The following is an 18,331-nucleotide window of genomic DNA, read 5'->3' as shown; positions in this document are numbered from 1 at the left end:
TTTCATTGCTATCTCATATCTGTAATTTTGCTATTGTTATGGATTACAATGTAATATCTAATATGTGGGACATCTGATATGCATCCCCTATAAAAGGGTTATTTGACTCCCAAATGGGCTGTGACCCACAGGTTGAGAAACCGTCTGCAAAGAAGATTCTCGTTGGGAAGGGATTTACCTTTACCCCAAGTGTTTTTTTAGTTTCGTGTTTTAATCTCTGACTGGCAATGTAATTTAAGGCGAACATCTTCACTTTGTGTTTTGGAAAAGCGAGAAGATGAGAGATTAATGTTTGGGGAAGGAGGAGTAAAATGTACAAACAAGACATACTTGCACAGTGGGACTCGTCCATGATGACAAGCTGCCACTATCTTCCTTTTGGAATCACCAAAACGTTTGATCATCATCAATGTTTTAAAGAAACATTGCTTCCTGTACCCAGGGTTAAGGCAGTAGGTTCTTAAGCTTAGCAATAGACCCACATAACCTTAAAACCATATGTAATACATAAATGAAATTCTAATATTGGTTTTGGAATATTTAAAAAAAATCATCTAAGTAATATCCCTTAAGTTTATGTGGTTCTTCCTGTCATTTAAAAAGAAACAAAGCCAACAAATAGCAACAGATGAGTGAACCACAGAGCCATGTAGGCCGCACTTTCTTGGCATTGGGGTCACTGGTAAAGGCCATTTTGACCATACTCAATTTTTGCCGGGTGAGCACAGAGTTGAAGGTCTTCCTCTGGCTTTCCCAGTTTCAGAGTTCTCAGTAAGATCGAGGTGGTGTGCTTTGCCTTGGAATCTTGTGGGAAGTTGGGGTCTTCTTACCTGGCAATAGCCCCCACCAGCTACCATTGGATAGGCAGGCTTTAGGTTTCAACATCATTATGACTTCTTTAATATGTGCTAAGGAGAGCGCACTAGGAATCCACGTCAGGAGAACCAATGAGCTGGAAAACAGGACCCGTGTTCACTGTGTTCATGTGTGACTTGTTCAGTTTAGGAAGTGGCAATAGAGGTCTCCCCATGATTGTTTTTCTCATGCGTTTAAAGCAGAAGGAAGAGATTTTCATGGGTTTCTGTTTTCCTTTAACCCTTCAGATTTATGAGGACTCCAAGATGAACTTGGAGCAGGAGAGGCCGTTTGTCTGCAGTGCCCCAGGCTGCTCCCAGGTGAGTGTGTGGATCCTCTGTGCTCCAGCTTGTAGGAAATGCTTTTCCCTCCCCCCTCGGAAAGGTATTTTCCATTGGACCACCATATCCACTGGGTTTTCTTTCCTCACTGAAATGCTTTCCGCCTCTCTCGAATGGTTGACATCACGATTCTCATCTTTACTACCGTTAGATCACACTTTAGAGTTTGAAATACTTCCCTTTCACCCCAAAACACAGTGGTGCTGACATCCCTATGAGTAACTTCCTCCGGAACCAAGCCAGACACATCCTGGCCCACCATTTCCGCTGGGCTGTTATTCAGAAAGGGGAAGATGGTGTGTACTTCACAACTGCCAGTTGCTTGCATGTATGCTGGGTGCTTTTTAGGAGATATCTCAAAGTCATGGGTTGGATTCTCCTTCCTCGCTGAGAAGACATATACCCCTATGACTATTCTTGAACTATAGTTCTTGGACAAGAAGTGCTAAGCAGAGTGGCTATCTTGGCTTGTGGGATTGGAATCTCGGGGTCTCTCCTTAGTCACTTCATATGGGGCATGAACCTAGTGTTCAGCCAATGTCCACTGCTGTCACCACCACTGCTGCTAAATCCATCATATTAGAAACCACATCCATTATGTGGAAATTACAGTTTTGCATTTTATTTTTAAACTTGAAGGTGACATTTTTGTTCTTGACTCAAGACTCTATCTTTGGGTAATGCCATGTTCCAGGGGTTTAGATATGTAGAAATGGTTTTCATACCAAGATCTTTATTTTATGACAGATAGGACACTTTTCTGAGTCTGAGCATACGCCTTTAGCTAATGTGGAAGATTACACTTATTTTGTAATTTTCATTTACCTTCAAGGAAACCTAGGCCCACCCCCATTAGTTTGTGTAACAGGGTTGGCAGTGCGATGTGGGGGTGGGGCTTAGGGGTCAGAGCGAGTCAGATGAGTATCCTCCTTATAATTTTCCAGAGTTCCTGGAGGATTGGGTGTGCGTTCTGAAGAGGAGTCTTGGGGGGAAACACAGTCCTAGAAACACAAAATGTTGCTGCTGATGTTAGCTGCTGAGCAGCCATAGTGAGAAATTTTCATCAAAGGATTTTGTGCCAGTGTTTATTTCTCACTTGTAAACAAGAAAACTGGTAGAGAAAAAAGATGTTGCAGCAAATGGGTTCTGAAAGCCATTGTGAAGTAGGAAATACTAGGGGAGTCTGGAGAGGTTGATAAGTAACTGGGAAAATCCCAGTAGACAAGGGCTTTCTATGGTATCTCTTTACTAAGTTAAAACCTGGTCCCTAACCAAAACAAATCACCCCTCAGTTTCTTCAGAGGGAAGCCTCCTTGTCCAAAGGAACCCAGGAGATTGGAGGGATTTGCTTTGCTTTGCTGTGGGAATAGACATTCAGTTTTGTTTATTACAAGCCTCCTATACCTTTTCTCGGCACTTACTGTGTGTGTCTAGTCAGTCCAGCTTTCCCATGAAAACCACACTGCTCTGAATACACATATCTGGTCTTGGCATCAGATCTATAATCATATGATGAAATCACCTATTAACTAGTTGATTGCATTTTTTTTTTCATAAAGAAACAACAGAACACACTGGGGAGCTGATTTTACTTAGGGGGAGGAAAATGAAAAGTTTCTTTATGAAACAGGACCTCCAGAGACCCAGCTAAGGAGGAGTCAGGCTAGGTGGGGATTCTCAGCTATATCCCAGTGTTGGAACACCAGCAGAGAAGAGCATCTAGCCATATGTGAGATTCACAGCAGTCAGATAGGAGAGAGATGTCTGTGCATACGTATTGAGCTGTATGGCATATATTGTCCCAAGCTTAGCATCACCAACATCTAAGGCCACGTTGCTCTTTGACATGGACACTATCTTGTATATTATAGGATGCTTGGCAACATTCCTGTCTTGACCTATCAGATGCCAATAGCACACGGCAGCTGTGACAATCAAAACATCCTCAGAGATTGCCAGATGTCCTCTAGGATCAAAACTGCTCCTGGTTGACAGTGCCTGTGGTTTCATTTGGGTTACAGCCTTGATTTTTTTGTATGCCTTTGTTCTGAATCTCCAATTTCCGGTACTCTCCCGCTCTGTTCTATGCATCGCTCTACACTCTACTTCCCCCCCCCCCAACACACACCCCGGAGTCAGGCAAAGATATAAACAGGCCAACATCATAGTCATGTAGTCACTGGTATTCTATGCCGTCGGAGCTAGGATCTTTGGAGGATGGAGCAACGGCTGTTGGATTTGGCAGCTAGGTGATCGCAGGAGACATGGGAGAAAGCAGAGGGCGGAGACCTGACTGGAAGGGATTAATGAGTGAGTGGGTGGCTGATGGCAAGGGAGCTAGAGTGGTGGCACAGAAGAGCCTTTCAGGAGCAGGAGGCAGTGCCCGGAAGCAGAGTGATCCAGGGGCAGCCTGCGAGGGAGGCAGCTGAAGAATAGCCAGGGTGAATTTAGTCAAGATGGAGACACTGGTGAAAAGGCAGGAGAGCCTGAAGGAATAGTGCCAAGAAGACAGAGGGCTCAGGGCATCCTGCGGGGCAGTGAGCACCTCAGCTTAGTTGAGCCTAGAGGGACTAGAGGGAGACTCTGTCAAGTCACATGCAAAGTTGGAGGGGATTGAGTGCAGTTGACTTTTTGGTTTAAGTATGTTTTATGTGTGGCACTGGGGATTTGAACCTAGGAGCTTGCATATCCTAGGCAAGTACTGTGTCACTGACTACCCTTACTGCCCAGTTCTTGACTAGATCCCATTTTGAATAACCTTGAATATTTTGTTGAAGGAGCAAGCCAAGGTGCTTCTTTAAGGGGGCTAAGTGGACGGTGGGAAATGTTGGATACATGTGAGAAATTAAGATTCATGTACTATCTCCATTTTAAGGGGACAATTCCAAGTCGCAGCCACCCACCTCCAGCTTTGGCTGTGATGACGTATCAGTGTGTCCTTTATGTGGGAGTGTTTCCCTTTTCTTGACAAACTGTTATAAAACTATGCTCACCTTTTAGTTGAACGAAGACGCAGACATCAGCCGGTAGTCCCGAGTGTCATCCCTAGCAGAATATTAGTAACTCATAGTCATAAATGTGTGACTATAGGTGTGATGTATATGACTGTATCACAGCATTTGCCCTAGTGTCATCCTATAATCTGGGGACATGGAAGAAAAAGATCAGGGCACATTGAAGATGAAGAAACAGGATTGTCAGTGCTCGGAGGAGGTGATGGAAAGTCTCCTCGGCTCCACTTTCTCTTCTTGGAGAAAAACTTTCCTCTCTTGGGGATGCCCTCTAATACCTGGAAGGTCTTTTCAGACCTAATCTGTAAACATGAACTCTGTCTCTGAAGAAACGAGGAACACCCTTACTGTGCTCTCTGGCTCTCTTAGAATCCCAGTGTTCCCACTGTTCATTTATCCTCTGGGGGACTTGTTAATTTCAGCTCTCATGTCTGTTTTACACTATGCATCTCAGTTATTCACAATGTATGAATACTCATCCCATTCAGAAGGCAACTTTAGTTACCATGCGGTGTATAGCCGTGTCCCTATAATCCCAGAACTCAGGAGGCTAAGGAAGGGGATTCTGAGTTCCTGGCTAGCCTTGGCTATATAGTTAGGTAGTGAGACTTTGTGTAATAACAACAAACAAACAAAAAGCAGAAAAACCTGATTAAATATTTCATCCTGGCTATTGTGGTTTATTATAGGCTGGAGCGTACTCAGCGGTCAGCAGCAGGTAATGATGTCACAAAGGACTCAAGTTGGGGTCCTAGCACCCGTTTTAGTTAACACATAACCACTTGTAATTAAAAGGGTATCTGACATCCTCTTTTGGCATCTGTGGGGACCTACATTCACATGCTGCACATGTTACACACAAACACACACACACACACACACACACAATTAAAAAAGAAATCTTTAGAAAATATTATACAAAAAACCCACCCTAGCTTATTAAAGCTGGAAAGATAACTCAGGGGTTAGGAGCATTGACTCAGAAGCCTGAATCAGTCAGTTCGTAGCACCCATGACAGCTAGGAACCATCTGTAACTCCAGTTCTGAGAGATCAGATGGCCTCTTCTGGCCTCTGTGGATTCTAGGCACACACGTGTCACACAGACATACATGCAAGCAAAACACACTCATAGAGTACATTTTTAAAGTGGTTTATTAATACTAAATAAAATATAGTATCATATTGCTTATATTACATTAACTTTTCTCTCTAACTCATTTGTACTATTGTTAAATATTTGGTGTTAAAATCAAGAGAAGAAACGAAATGAAATAATGAAATAAATGAAAATCAAGAGAATAAATAATACAGAAACAGGGAAACCTGAAGTTTAATGAAGCAAACCTCTGGGTAACCAGAAGTCGGTGTGAGTGCCACTGCTTGCAGATTCTTCAGTATATACTACAAGTATCAAATAAATAACAACTTTCAGAACTGTTCATAGGCTTCAGCCTAGTGGAGTCCCATTTGACCACAAATCCATTCTCTATGTAAAAAGAAATAAACAACGTCAACCACGGTGGTTCAAAGGTAATAGAGATTCATGTTGACTATCCTGAGTTCTGGAAGTTTCTTTCAAGTTACCAAGGACTGAGAAATGTTTACCGGAATCTATTGTTTTCCTATGCTTGTATGTGACTTTCATAGTCACTGTTGAGTTCACTGTGTTCAGTAAATGTGTACTGAAACTGTTCATGTCAGTCATTACAAGCATACCGATCTGAGCCAGGTCAGGCTGCAGTCTGCTCAGCATCAAACTGCAGCCAAACCACAAAGCTCATTGCTGTTACTGACGGCTACATTTCTGTGGTAGAATTTTAGGAAACTCTTTTTTTCCCTCTCCTTTAGAATTCAGCATAACCCTTGAGATATTTCAGATGATTGCGGGGTCACTATTTCTGGTGTGAGTCACCTAGCTATACCATGAGTTCAGCAAGAGAAGTGACAGAGGTTTTACAGCAGCAAACAGACACTTGCCTCTGGGTGGCAGGGTCATTTTCGTTTACAGTGCGTTGGACAGACTCACCACACAACTCTCCACAACTCAAGAGAGGCAGAAATGGCTGAAAACTTTTTGACAACCCTAACATCATTCCCTGAAAATTTCAGATAAATACAGACTGACTACAGCATGTACAGTATACAACACCCCAAATAATTTGTCATGGCACTGTGAAATCATATGTATAATTAAAATAAAGCAGATAATACGGGGACTAGACTTTCATAAACAGAAACATACCGTAAAGACATCATGCCGTACGTTAGTAGATATATTTAAAAAATTAAGCATGGCATGGAATTCTTTCCCAAAGCCTGACATAAATCAGAATTCTTTCGATGTCATGTGTTTCTCTTATTTTTGGTTAATCTGTAGATAATGTCTAGCATACTTATTATGCCTCTGACTTAATTTTGTACTATTATGTAAAGCAGTGACTATTACAGGAAGTTCCACATGTTTTTCAATGTTTGCAGTGCTGCCGGGATCTCCATCCAGTTCCTCGTGTTGGGCTTCATACTCTCTGCCACTGTTAGTCATAGGTCAGGACCATGAGAAGCATTCCTTTCAATTCTGCTATCTTTTCTTAAGAGGCTTTCTATCAGAGGCAGGCACCAGGGTGTAGTGTGTGTGTGTGTGTTTGTGTGTGTGTGTTTGTGTGTGTGTGTGGTGTGTGTGTGTGTATGTGTGTATGTTGTTTTAGTACTTTTGACAGGGCTTTTTGTATTTTCTGTCATTAAAATATGCATTTTTGCATTATTTAGCAAAAGATAAGACAGTCCAAAGTCTCTTGAACTTGAAAAGTTCTCCTACCCACCCCCCACAACCCCCAGATGGAAACCTCTAGTTCTCAAGAAACACATAGATTCTGTGGTCACCTGTTCAGTCAGTGCAGCTGCACTTATGCACTAAGCAGAGGACTTTGGGAAAGTTCGGGGGGAAGGTGTGAGGAACTGTGGGATGACTAGCGGCAGAGAGCATTACCAGTAGTCCTTTGCCACACAGGCAAGCCTTTTGGCACACGAGTGAACATGATAACATACGTAGTTGTGTGGAGTTGGGAGGAATTCCCTCCACACCCAGCTCATGAGTGTAAACCGGCACGGGACTTGACTCATATGACAATATTCTTTTCAGAACCAATATATTTGTTTTTAGTCTCTCTTGTTTTTGATTCTTTTTCTCTATGATGTCAAATACGTGCTGCAAACTGAATGTCTCCTGTTCCTCTCTCTATCACCTGACAGCGTTTCCCAACAGAGGACCATCTGATGATTCATAGGCACAAGCATGAGATGACCTTGAAGTTTCCTTCAATAAAAACAGACAATATGCTATCAGGTAAGAGAGCATCAGGCCAAGAAGGTTTGGAGCATCACAACTCCAAATCTTTCTGCCTCTACCGCCTTAGTGCTGAGATGATAGGCGTGGCTTACCATACCTGATGTAACTTCTCATTTTTCTATGTTGCATTGAACTTGACTCCACGTTAGTTTCAAAGTTATACCTTAGCCACATAGGTAACAATGTGTCCTGAACCTCTGCAACGCACTGTTCTGCAGTTACACGGATTAATCAGTTTCCTGCCTTGGGGATGTCAGGGTAGTGTTCCATGTCAGCACACGGCTAAGATCAAGGCTCATTTATGATATAGTAATTAATTACAAATTAATATTTAAGTCATATTAATTGTTAATAAAATCAGATTAATGTTGTAGGAAGTCAGTGTCAGGCAACCTTAGCGGAAGGAGCACGAGGATGCTCAGGTTAGACACATGAGCAGATGGCAATTGAGCCATTACAGCTTTACAAGGCATTGGAGAAGTCTGATCATGGGGCCGATGCTCTGAGCTCAGGAGACCAGCTCAACGGGGACCTCTGCTCTTTTCTCTGTCACTCCACCCTCCACTTGCTGCCCTTGTCTCTTCTTTTGAATAAACTGCTATTCAGAGATTGCTTTAGCCTTTTGTGAGTTTAAAGAGGTGCAGAAATTCTCATGTGAATGAGACGAGAAGCCTAGAAGTTTATATTGGATGCCCTGGCTTATGTCACTTCCTGGTCTGTCAGTATACAGATTGTTCAACTTTTGTGTTTCAGAGGTGACCATGAGTACACAAGCAGCCAATATTTAAATCCATTTCCCGATATTCAAACCTTTGGGCAACTCCTTTAATTTCCAAACTGGATCCTTAGAATAGATTGCCTCATGGAGCAGGAAGAGTATTCCAGAGAAGCGAGTGTGTAGGATCTGAGGCTGCAGTAGCAAGCAGCAGTGTAGGACAGTGTCTTCCATGCAGGCTAGCCTGGCTCTACAGAGTCTCACCTGAACATCTGTACAGCAGCCAGAAACCTGTGACCACAGGAACGACAGGGTGAAGTCTTTTTTCTATACTGCCTAAAACATTGTTTCTTGTGGACCTATGTTAGTTTGTGGCCCTTACTGCAAATCCTGAGCAGGGCCAGCTGAAAAGCAACTGAGAGTGTATTACCTAATTTTATTCTTTGAAATTTATTATGAAAAAATAAAGAGAGCAAAAAACACAGAGAAGACAGCATGATGAAGGCAATGGCGCATCTTATCTGCTTCCTCCTGCTTGTGTTGAAGTTAATATGAAATGATTTCATATTCCAGGGAAGTGCTCAATTTCAGAGCCTATTTTTCACTTTGCATACTCAGAGTTCTGTGAGGCTATCTGGAATAGAGAGCTGTCCAGTCCAGATACAATATTTTTGTATCTAGAGAGTTCATGTTGGCTGTGTGTTGCATTCCAGGACTGTCCACACTGAATTGAATTAGCCTTTCTGTTGGATATCTGGACTTCACTGGTTTTGTTCCAAGAAGTGACTAAATTGTCTATTTATCAAAAAATATAAATTTTTATGATTTATGCTTGAACATATTTGTGATTACAAATTTGAATGGAGATTTTGCACATCCGTATCTTGATTTGTTTCAATTCATTAAAACTTCATTGGCCACTAAAATTTGTTCAGGTCAGTATTCTTTGCCTTAAGTCTATTTAGTGTCCCATGATGATGATATAAGTCAAATAGTAACTAAACATCAAGCAGAACTCTCCAAATTCTTCTTGATCCATTTTTCAAACCCTATTTAATTGCAAAAAAATTTGCATTTCAGATGAAGAGAGACTTGACCTATTGTATGAGGATGAATCGTGTTAGCTGTGCGTCTGTGTGGCTATCGTATGAAGATGAATCGTGTCAGCTGTGTGTCTGTGTGACTAGTGTCAGGACATCTTGTTGGTCTCTATTTATAGCATCACTACATCCTTCACTGTTTGCAAATTTCACAGTTAAAGAAGGTGGTGCAATGTCATGGATACACATTTCGGAATAGTGTCCAGAGCTGGGTTCATCACTCAGTGCTGGAATCCTTGCCTGGTGTGTCTAAAGCCCCAGCTAGGTTTGAGTAGAGTGTGTTATTCAAAACTATCTGTCACTGATTCTTCCCTTGTCACAGAAAGAGAGAGTGCAGGTGACAGGTATTAAACAAGTCTACTCTTCCTGGATAGAGTATGAACACAGACTCCTCACTCTAATTGGAAAGATAGAGATGTGAGTTGGGTAGGGTGCTGGGTTAGGAGAGCAAAAAGACCTATACATATAGCCTCTTTCGCTGTGGCTCTCTCATTCTTATCTATTCTATATGGTACACTTTTAGAATCCAACAGTGATGGTGATCACTTCCAGTTGTCCTTGTTCCAGTGAAATATAAATTCATGGCAAGGAAAGTTTTAATATAGAAGGTTTTTAAAATCACTTTATGTATGAGAATGTTTTGCTTGCATGTATATTTACATGCAAGTGTCCATGGAGGTCAGAAGAGGGCACTGTATCCCACAGAACTAGAGTGACAGCTGTTTGTGAGTTGTTGTGTGGGTACCTGGAACTGAACTCTGGTCTCCTGCATCATCATCAAGTGCTCTTAACTGCTGAGGCGCTTCTTTAGCCCCAAGATACAGAAGGTGTTAAATGCACTTTGAGGAGAGAAACTGTAGAGTGCAATTTCCTTTCACATACAAATGACAAAATTATAGGTTATTATATACAGATCCATTCCACTTGAAAATCCCAGATAAATTCCAGCAGAGATGAAGAGGACAGCATGTGGGGCTGTTTTAATTGGACTGCCATTAGGCATTGGAGAATTTTCATATTATCTGTCAAGCATCTCCAGCACGCTATTACTTTTACAGGGTTCCAAGGCTCTATATATGGAAAATCCAACAAAACTAGAGTGGGGACTGAAGTGCAAGGTACTACACTAATTGTAGCGAGAGAGAGAGAGAGAGAGAGAGAGAGAGAGAGAGAGAGAGAGAGAGAGAGAGAGAGGGAGAGAGAAGATTGGATAAAAATCTTCTGGAGTGCATACCACCACTTCATATCTTTCTGTCATAAATCTTGGGGCTGGTAAGTTCAATGTTTCCTGTGAAGACAGTGGGGCAGGGTTGCCCTCCTAGGTAGGTCTTCATAAGCATACATGTGTGTAAGGTGATAGATTTTGATACATACATGAAGATGAAGTTGATGAGTTTCATGGATCTTACTCAAAAAGTTAAGTTTACACCTTGAGTGGGAAGCCTGAGAGAGATACTCTTGGGAGCAGAGTTTCAAATGCCTAGCAACCCCATGACTAGATATCATGACACAGTTAATGAGCTAAGACAGACACAGCCCAAGTATGAGAAGAGAGACTATAAACAGCCCATCCCCACCACCTCCTTGTTCATTCAACATCTATTGAGTGTTTATCAAGATCTTACAGTGCCCATGGATAGACATACATCACATGGTGCTTACCATACTCAAGTGAGCTACAGAGGAAAAGAGACACTACTCAACCACTAAACAGCCTACATACATGAGGAAGGAAAGATTGCTTAGTGACAAGTGCCATGAAGCTTGGTAATGTGACAGTAAATGTCCAGCAGGCTACCTGAGGGTGGGTGACCAGGACAAACATTAGTCTTTGTGCCAAGATCTGATGACTAATCGTATGTGCTTACAAGTCCTTTCTCTTGCCTTCAAAATATGGTGGCAATGTGTGAGAAAAGGTTCGTGTTTGCAATCCCAGTGCTGGAGATGCAAAGCCATAGGACAGATGTGGCCCAGCCAGCTGTGGCTGGGGTGGAGACATAGAAGAAAAGCCAAACCTGGCTTCCTCCTCTCGTCTTTCTTCTCCAATTCTCTGCACTCCTCTTCTGGTGTAAATGATGGTGCACTCCTCTTCTCATAGCCATTGGAGACTCAACTACCTCTCTGGAGAGAGTCTAGAATCAGGGCCTATTAATTAAATTTAGACTTGCAACCTAATTCTCACCATAAATGTGATTTTTTTCAAGGTCTGATTATTTATTTGTTACTCTTAAAGACTTATTTTTGACTGGACTCAGACTTAGAAGTAGAAGCTCTCAGTGAGGACAGCCTACGTCTCTTGGCAATCTGTTCTTGGCGCTTTTCTTTGGCTTCCTTCATTCTCTTGGCCAAAAGTTTAGCGTACTCTGCAGCCTCCTCCTTGTTTTTCTTAGTGTGTTGTTTCTTCAGAGCAATACGCCGGCGTTTGTGTTGCAGGACACGTGGAGTAACAAGACGCTGAATCTTGGGTGCTTTGGTCCTGGGCTTCTTACCTTCTTTGTTTAAGAGCTTTCTGACAACATACTGGCGGACATCATCTTCTTTGGAGAGATTAAAAAGCTTTTGGATTCTACTAGCTCTTTTAGGTCCCAACCTATGAGGCACAGTGGTATCTGTCAGTCCAGGAATATCCTTCTCTCCTTTCTTCACAATAACCAAGTTGAGAACACTCAGATTGGCGTCCACAATTCAGCCTCGAACAGACTTGCGCTTCCTCTCTCCAGTTCTCCTTGGTCTATAACAAGAATGGCCCTTACTCAACAGCAGGTGCATTCTGCCATGGGTCAAAACGCCTTGTTTCATGGGAAAGCCTTGTTTGTCATTCCCACCGCTGATCCAGACCACATAACCCTTCCACTCTTCACCAAGGGCATCAGCAGCTACTTCTGTGGCCATGCGCTTCTCATAGAAGGTGCGCAGCTTGCGTTCCTCATCGACTTCAATGAGTTTCTGACAGCCAGTGGCGGGGAAGGAGATATTCAGCTTCATCTTGACACAGCTGACCGCCTAGGAGGCGTCACGAAAAAGAGCATAAATGTAATTTAATAAAATGGAAGACTTTTTTTTTTTTTGCAAAGAACTGATCATGATTATCCAAAGAACCCCAAGAGCTCATGGCGATTTGAGGAAAACTCTATTCAATAATTCATCAGCATTTTCAGGAATTTGTTGAAGGGAAGATGCCATATCACTTCAAAACAACGTTGAAATGAGCTGAGATTTTTAAACAGTGACAGAGGAAGTAAGAGTGTAAATCAACCAAGCACACACACACACACACACACACACACATACACATACACACACACACACACACACAGAGTGTAATAGCAAATCAAACACCTTCAAATACAGAACAAAGAAAAGATATTAGTAATTTCTCACTAAGTAAGTGAAGAATTGGAACTTTGTGACACACATGCTGGCAAGGACGACCTGTGCCAAAAGACAGCACAATAGTAGTGAGAGCTCACATGTTGCCTTGCCCTATGCTTGCCACTGTCCCTTAAGTGTATAAACATTGTGTTCTTTGATCTTCATGCCCCTTCTTCCATATGGCCAAAATGAGTGGTTTTCAAAATTCTTTGTCATTGTCTTGCTTCACATATAGACTGTAAGTTATGTGCTAAGTTCTGGTTGTACTCTAAACTAAATTTTGTCAGTCTAGGGACTGCCTTTTTGCGATGGGCAGCTTAGCCCTGAGCCTTCCAGTGGCATAAATAGTGAACACGTAGGAGGAGATTCTAACATACGAATGATTCAAGGGGCATGGAGACATGTTTGAACGTCATACTGTCTCATTCACTGTGGTCAGGAGGAGACTGGTGGCTTTGGGCATTTATAGGGGCTGTCAGTTTCTCATCCATGTTTCTAGCTGGCCAAGACATACAGACTTTTGAATCATTCACAGGAATGAATTGAGGCCTTGTTCTGCAGAATTTTATTTTTTTATAAGAAAAACTCACTCATGTTCTGTTTAACCTGGAAGCTGGCCCCTTTGAACAAAACATATAGGGACATATATGTTTTCATATAATTAGAGACAAGGGGAAATAAGGGGCTTTAGCTTCCCCCATTCGGTGCACATTATGGTAATAAAACCACATCATATCTTTTGTTCCCTCAGCTGGCAGATATGTAATGTAATGATGTAACTAAACCTTGTGCCAGCTCAGTACCTCAAAGCAAAGTTAACTTATGGCCCAGTTGCTTTTGAGCACTTGGGATCCGTGGCTGGTGGTGAATGTGTCTGGAAGATGTACTTGTTTAGGTTAAGTCAACTTTGAAGCTATATAGAACTAATGAGAACAGGCTACAGGAGAAGTCCTCACCAGCAGAGTTTCCCATTGACTCATAGGCATTGACAAGGCCATCTGGTCTACCAGTTCTTCATGTTGCCAGTAAATGAATCTAAAGCATGATGAGGTTTCATCTCTGCAGAGAATCACCTCAGCTAGAATGACTTTTTTTTATTTATGCTACGAATATTGTCTAAAACCAGGTACACCCTGGCTTGCTTTGTGATGGTATTGTCCTTGGGGAAGGAGACAAGACAGCAATGTTAGTGTTGACGATAGGGTGTCCTGCTCCTGTGTAGTCACACTCAGAGACACAACAAATGCCAGGAAGAAGCCTTGTTGGACTTCATACAATTCTACCAGATGTTCCTGGCCGTTGCTTCTATAAAGAATACGAATCTGAAAGTTCATTTAATGTAAACTCTTCTAAGTATATCCTTCTTAACAGGCAGACAGGAGCTAAGTTAATTGTTTTAATAAAAAATTTATGAAAATTCAACAGAGAAATGTGATTATAAAAATATAAAAACATACATAAATTGCCTTACCTTTCAACTTTAGTTCTTACGAGAAGAGATATAATAATTTTAGTGTTTTCGCTACTGATTTGAGCCACCTTCTTTTTAAATTTTTGTTTATTTTTATTTCTATAGATGTTTAATTTGCATGTGTGCCTATACAGCACATATAAGCCTGGTGTGCACAGAGGCCAGCAGAGGGCCTCAGATCCCTGAAATTGGATTCATGGATAATTGTGAGCCACCATGTGGGTCCTGGGAATTGAACCTGGGTCCTCTGGAAGAAAATCCAGTGCTTTTAACCTCTGAGCCATCTCTTCATCCCCCTAAGCCACTTTCTTTAGGAATTCTACCAAGCCACATTGTGTTGTAAAAATAATTATGATATATTACTTTTAAAAAAATCCCCAACTTTAATTGTCATAATTTCAAACTAGCTATAGACCTTAACAGTTTATGTGTATATGTATGTACATCACATGTGGAAGATGATAGCTTCATATATCGGTGATCACTAGCAGTTTGGTATCAAATGATACAAAATTTCTTGACATCATCTAGTCCTTTAGCCATAGGTGATAACATGGGATTGTATGAGCACCCAAGTCAAGGAGAAAGCTTCTCTCAGGGCCGACATCCTTCTTTCTCACATGCTATCTCTCTTGTCCTTTGAACATCCTTTTTTTCAGTTGATCATTTCTCTTGTTTTTAATGGTTGAGGAAATGAAGCAGACAGGTACATGACTTAAATACAACTCGGGAATCAAATGAGGTAGCAATTTTTTTTCACGCTTGTGAATTTAGCTTTGTGTGTACTGTCTAGGAACACCTTGGCATGAGCAAATTTGTTAGGGATGATGTGTGTCATGACTATAAGCTGATGGGGAAAAGAAAGAGAGAAAGAGAGAGGGTGGGAGAGATACAGAGACAGACACAAAGAGACAGAGATGGACAGAAACAGAGATAAGTAGATAGAGAGATAGAGAGATGAAGACAGACAGACAGACAGAACAAGAAACTGCAGTGTGTGTCTGTACATATGGAGGACAGAACAACCTCGGGTATCATTTCTCAAACACTAGAAAAAGGGTGGGTACGTTTTTCCTTTTCCTTTTTCTTTTCTTGAGGAATAGGATCTCATTTGCTCGGCACTCACCAAGTAAGCTAGGCTAGCTGGTCAGCAAGCCTCCAGCATCCAGTTGGTTTTGCCTTCCCAAGGTTGGGATTTCAAGCACATACCACCATACCTGGCTTTTTACAGGGTGCGACAGATTGAATTTATGTCCTTGTGCTTAAAATGGAAGTACTTTACTGACAGATCTCTCTCTTCAGCCTCATATGGGGACCCGAGAACTGCTTTTAAAAACAATGCTATGTGTGTACCTACTTATCCGTCCTGCTGATAAAGTTTACAGAATTTCCTCGTGTAACTGGCGGGTCAATTTCTAGAGGACAACTCTTTAGAATCCTTCCTTGTAAAGCAAACAGCATGGTCTTAATATTGCAAGGCGCCTTTGACTCGCTGTTGCAGGGATGGAGGTTCAGTGAGGAGATGCCCCTTTCTCAAGAAACATTCAACAAAGGATCTAGAGACTAGAACACAATAAACTACAAAGAGAAAAAATGTTAATCCCCTTTGGTGTTAACATTTTAAAACATTTCATTAATACATACAAATTACATATATTCATGTGTATGATATTTCAATGAATGTACCTGATATGTATTGATCAGATTGGAGTAGTTGATCGATCAATTACATTGAACATTTATGCTTTCTTTGTGTAGAGAATACTCTAAAGCTGTTATGTAGTATTCAGTTATTGGCAGCCTACTGTGCAAATAGGTTAGATGCTATTGTTCCTGCTCGGCCTTCACCCTCTTCAGCCTGTGGTAGCGAGTATTGCATTCTCTACTTATATAAAGTTGACTTTTTAAGCTCTCACAAATGCATGTGTAAATGTGTTTTTATTGTTGGCTGCCTGGCTGGTTTAGCTCAGCTCTTTCCAGATCCATCCATGTTGCAGCAAACAGCAGGATTTTGTTCTCCCTGGAAGCAGGTAAGACAGTAAAATAAGTGATCAACATTTCCTTCTTGCCTTTGGCTCGGGTGCTTTGAGGCTCCCTGGAACCCTGGGTGCTGTTTAAGCAGCAGGTGTTTGTGCAGCCTCCATTCAGGTGATGAGAGTGGTTATCTTGGAAAACTTTTAACACAGATGAAGTGCAAGTTCAAGAAGTCAGAGGTTGTCTTGTCTCTTATTTGGGTGTTCTTTGCTGAAGTACCTAATGAAAGTCGAGCCTAAAGACTTAAGTGCTCAGCTCAGTTCCTAAGAAAACCAGTCCCAGTACTTCCTCAGGGTTACTTGTCTCCACTGACTGAATAGACCAGAGTATTCACTAGAGAAGCAGAGCTGTTCTCATCCAGGATACAGAAGTCACTGCAGCTATGGCTGACTAATGTTATTGGATCCAAATAGGGAAAGTATTACAAGCATTTAATTACAGCTATGGGTTTTACCCACTAAGTTTAAAGGATTCTGGGAGAAATAATTATTTGACAAAAGCATTCATGGCAGTGAAATTTTTCTGCCTGCCTGGCTTAAGCAACTGAAAGGTTGGGCTATTCCCTCTTTGGGCACTTGCACATTGCCTGGGTTACTTGGACCTGGTAGGATAAGAGATCAAAGATGACTAGAAGTCCTGTACTCAGTCTAATGTTAAATGAAAGTAAGGCTGCCTTTACTGGTTTCTGTTGTAACTGGAAGGAGTACCTCATTCAACAAGATGAATCAAAACTTAGGAACGGCATGACTTAAACATATTTCAAACGAGAATATAAGTATTTGGATATCATTCAGCAAAGAGAATCACGCTTGGTAACAACTCATGTATCTCCCTCTGGATCATCTGACTCAGAGAGGAGGGAAGCCACTGCCTTTGCTATTCATGGCCTAGTTGTTCCATTGTCTTGAATTTATTGGTAAAGAGGCCCAGAAGATGGGCGGTGCCATTTCCACAGCCCCCTCCTTTGTGTGTAGGTGTGCAGTAGTATCTGAAGATCTTTTGCTTCAGAGTAGAAGAAAATTTTTAAAAAATCTCTTAGCTTTGCTTGGAGCCTGTCCCCTCTTATATTACCTGTGTTTAATGTCACTGGCCATCTCCCAACACCCCAGACCTCAAGCTTACTGCTGGTGTAACTTTAAACACTTACCTCAGTTTGTTTTTCTATCAAAACTAGTTCTTATAAGTCTTCAAGGTGTGCACTCCTCTGAGCTATTATTTACCGAAAGAGCTCTGTTTGCTCTTACTTGGGGTATTTCTGTTGTTGATGCCATAGCTGACTGATACATGCACTTGACTGTGATCCTCAGCCTCAATCCTTCATCTCTCAAAAGAAGCGTGGAGGAGTAAGAGGGAAAGCAAGACATGGTAAAATGAACTTTTATGATAACAAGTGGCAGGGCATTTCCTCCGAAACACTCTTAGGACCTGAAAAAGAAGGGAGGTTCTAGATGCAGGTCACTGTATAAAGGGTATGCAGGATTCCAAGGATGGCTACACACCAAAAAAAAAAAAGCCAGGAATTGATAAAATGATTAATTACCAATATAATTATGGACTCAGTTTACACATCAGGTCTGTGGACAAGGGTTGATTTCTTCATAAATAGGACAGGAAAAATAATCTTTGCCTATCAGGGCTTCTGTGAATATCACTGAGATGGGAGGGAAGGGTTCAACTTTGTGCCCAGCAAGGGATGCCCAGTGGAAAATCTGTCCAGCAGACAATGTACACATTTCCCTCTTCTTACATTTGATTTCCCTGTCTACAACTCCTGTTCAGAAGTTCTATGTAAAGCCCTGGGTCTTATTTCTGCCCCAATTGCTAGTTTCTGGTGGTTCCCTCTGACTTTGCTTTCAACAGTCGTATATTACCTGGGTCTGCGGGCAGTGGCATTTGAAGCTAAGCTGAGTTTAGACTGTAGAACCTTATTTGAAAGATAAGGAAAATAGTATCTAGGAAAAATATTCAATGTCCTCTAAATAATGCTATTTTCCAAATATGGACCTCTAGAGTGTAAGATTGCCCATTTTGTTTTATACACACACACACACACACACACACACACACACACACACACACACACA

The 18,331-nt window shown here is 41.6% G+C and overlaps 1 protein-coding gene and 1 pseudogene across 1 annotated transcript in view; one reads left to right on the top strand and one right to left on the bottom strand.

Moving 5' to 3' along the window:
* The first annotated feature begins 1,106 nt into the window (after window positions 1–1,106).
* Creb5 (cAMP responsive element binding protein 5) overlaps window positions 1,107–18,331 on the top strand; it is a 312,012-nt gene continuing 294,787 nt past the window's right edge. Inside the window, exons 1-2 of the mRNA XM_028758378.1 lie at window positions 1,107–1,175; window positions 7,459–7,552. Of these exons, the coding sequence (XP_028614211.1) occupies window positions 1,122–1,175; window positions 7,459–7,552 (148 nt within the window). The 5' untranslated portion in view covers window positions 1,107–1,121. The remainder of the gene's footprint in view (window positions 1,176–7,458; window positions 7,553–18,331) is intronic.
* On the bottom strand, window positions 11,572–12,355 carry LOC114613186 (annotated as a pseudogene).

The sequence above is a fragment of the Grammomys surdaster genome, unplaced genomic scaffold (assembly GCF_004785775.1).
Source record: "Grammomys surdaster isolate TR1022 unplaced genomic scaffold, NIH_TR_1.0 126197, whole genome shotgun sequence".
Lineage (NCBI taxonomy): Eukaryota > Metazoa > Chordata > Mammalia > Rodentia > Muridae > Grammomys > Grammomys surdaster.
This window is presented reverse-complemented; position numbering and strand designations above follow the sequence as displayed.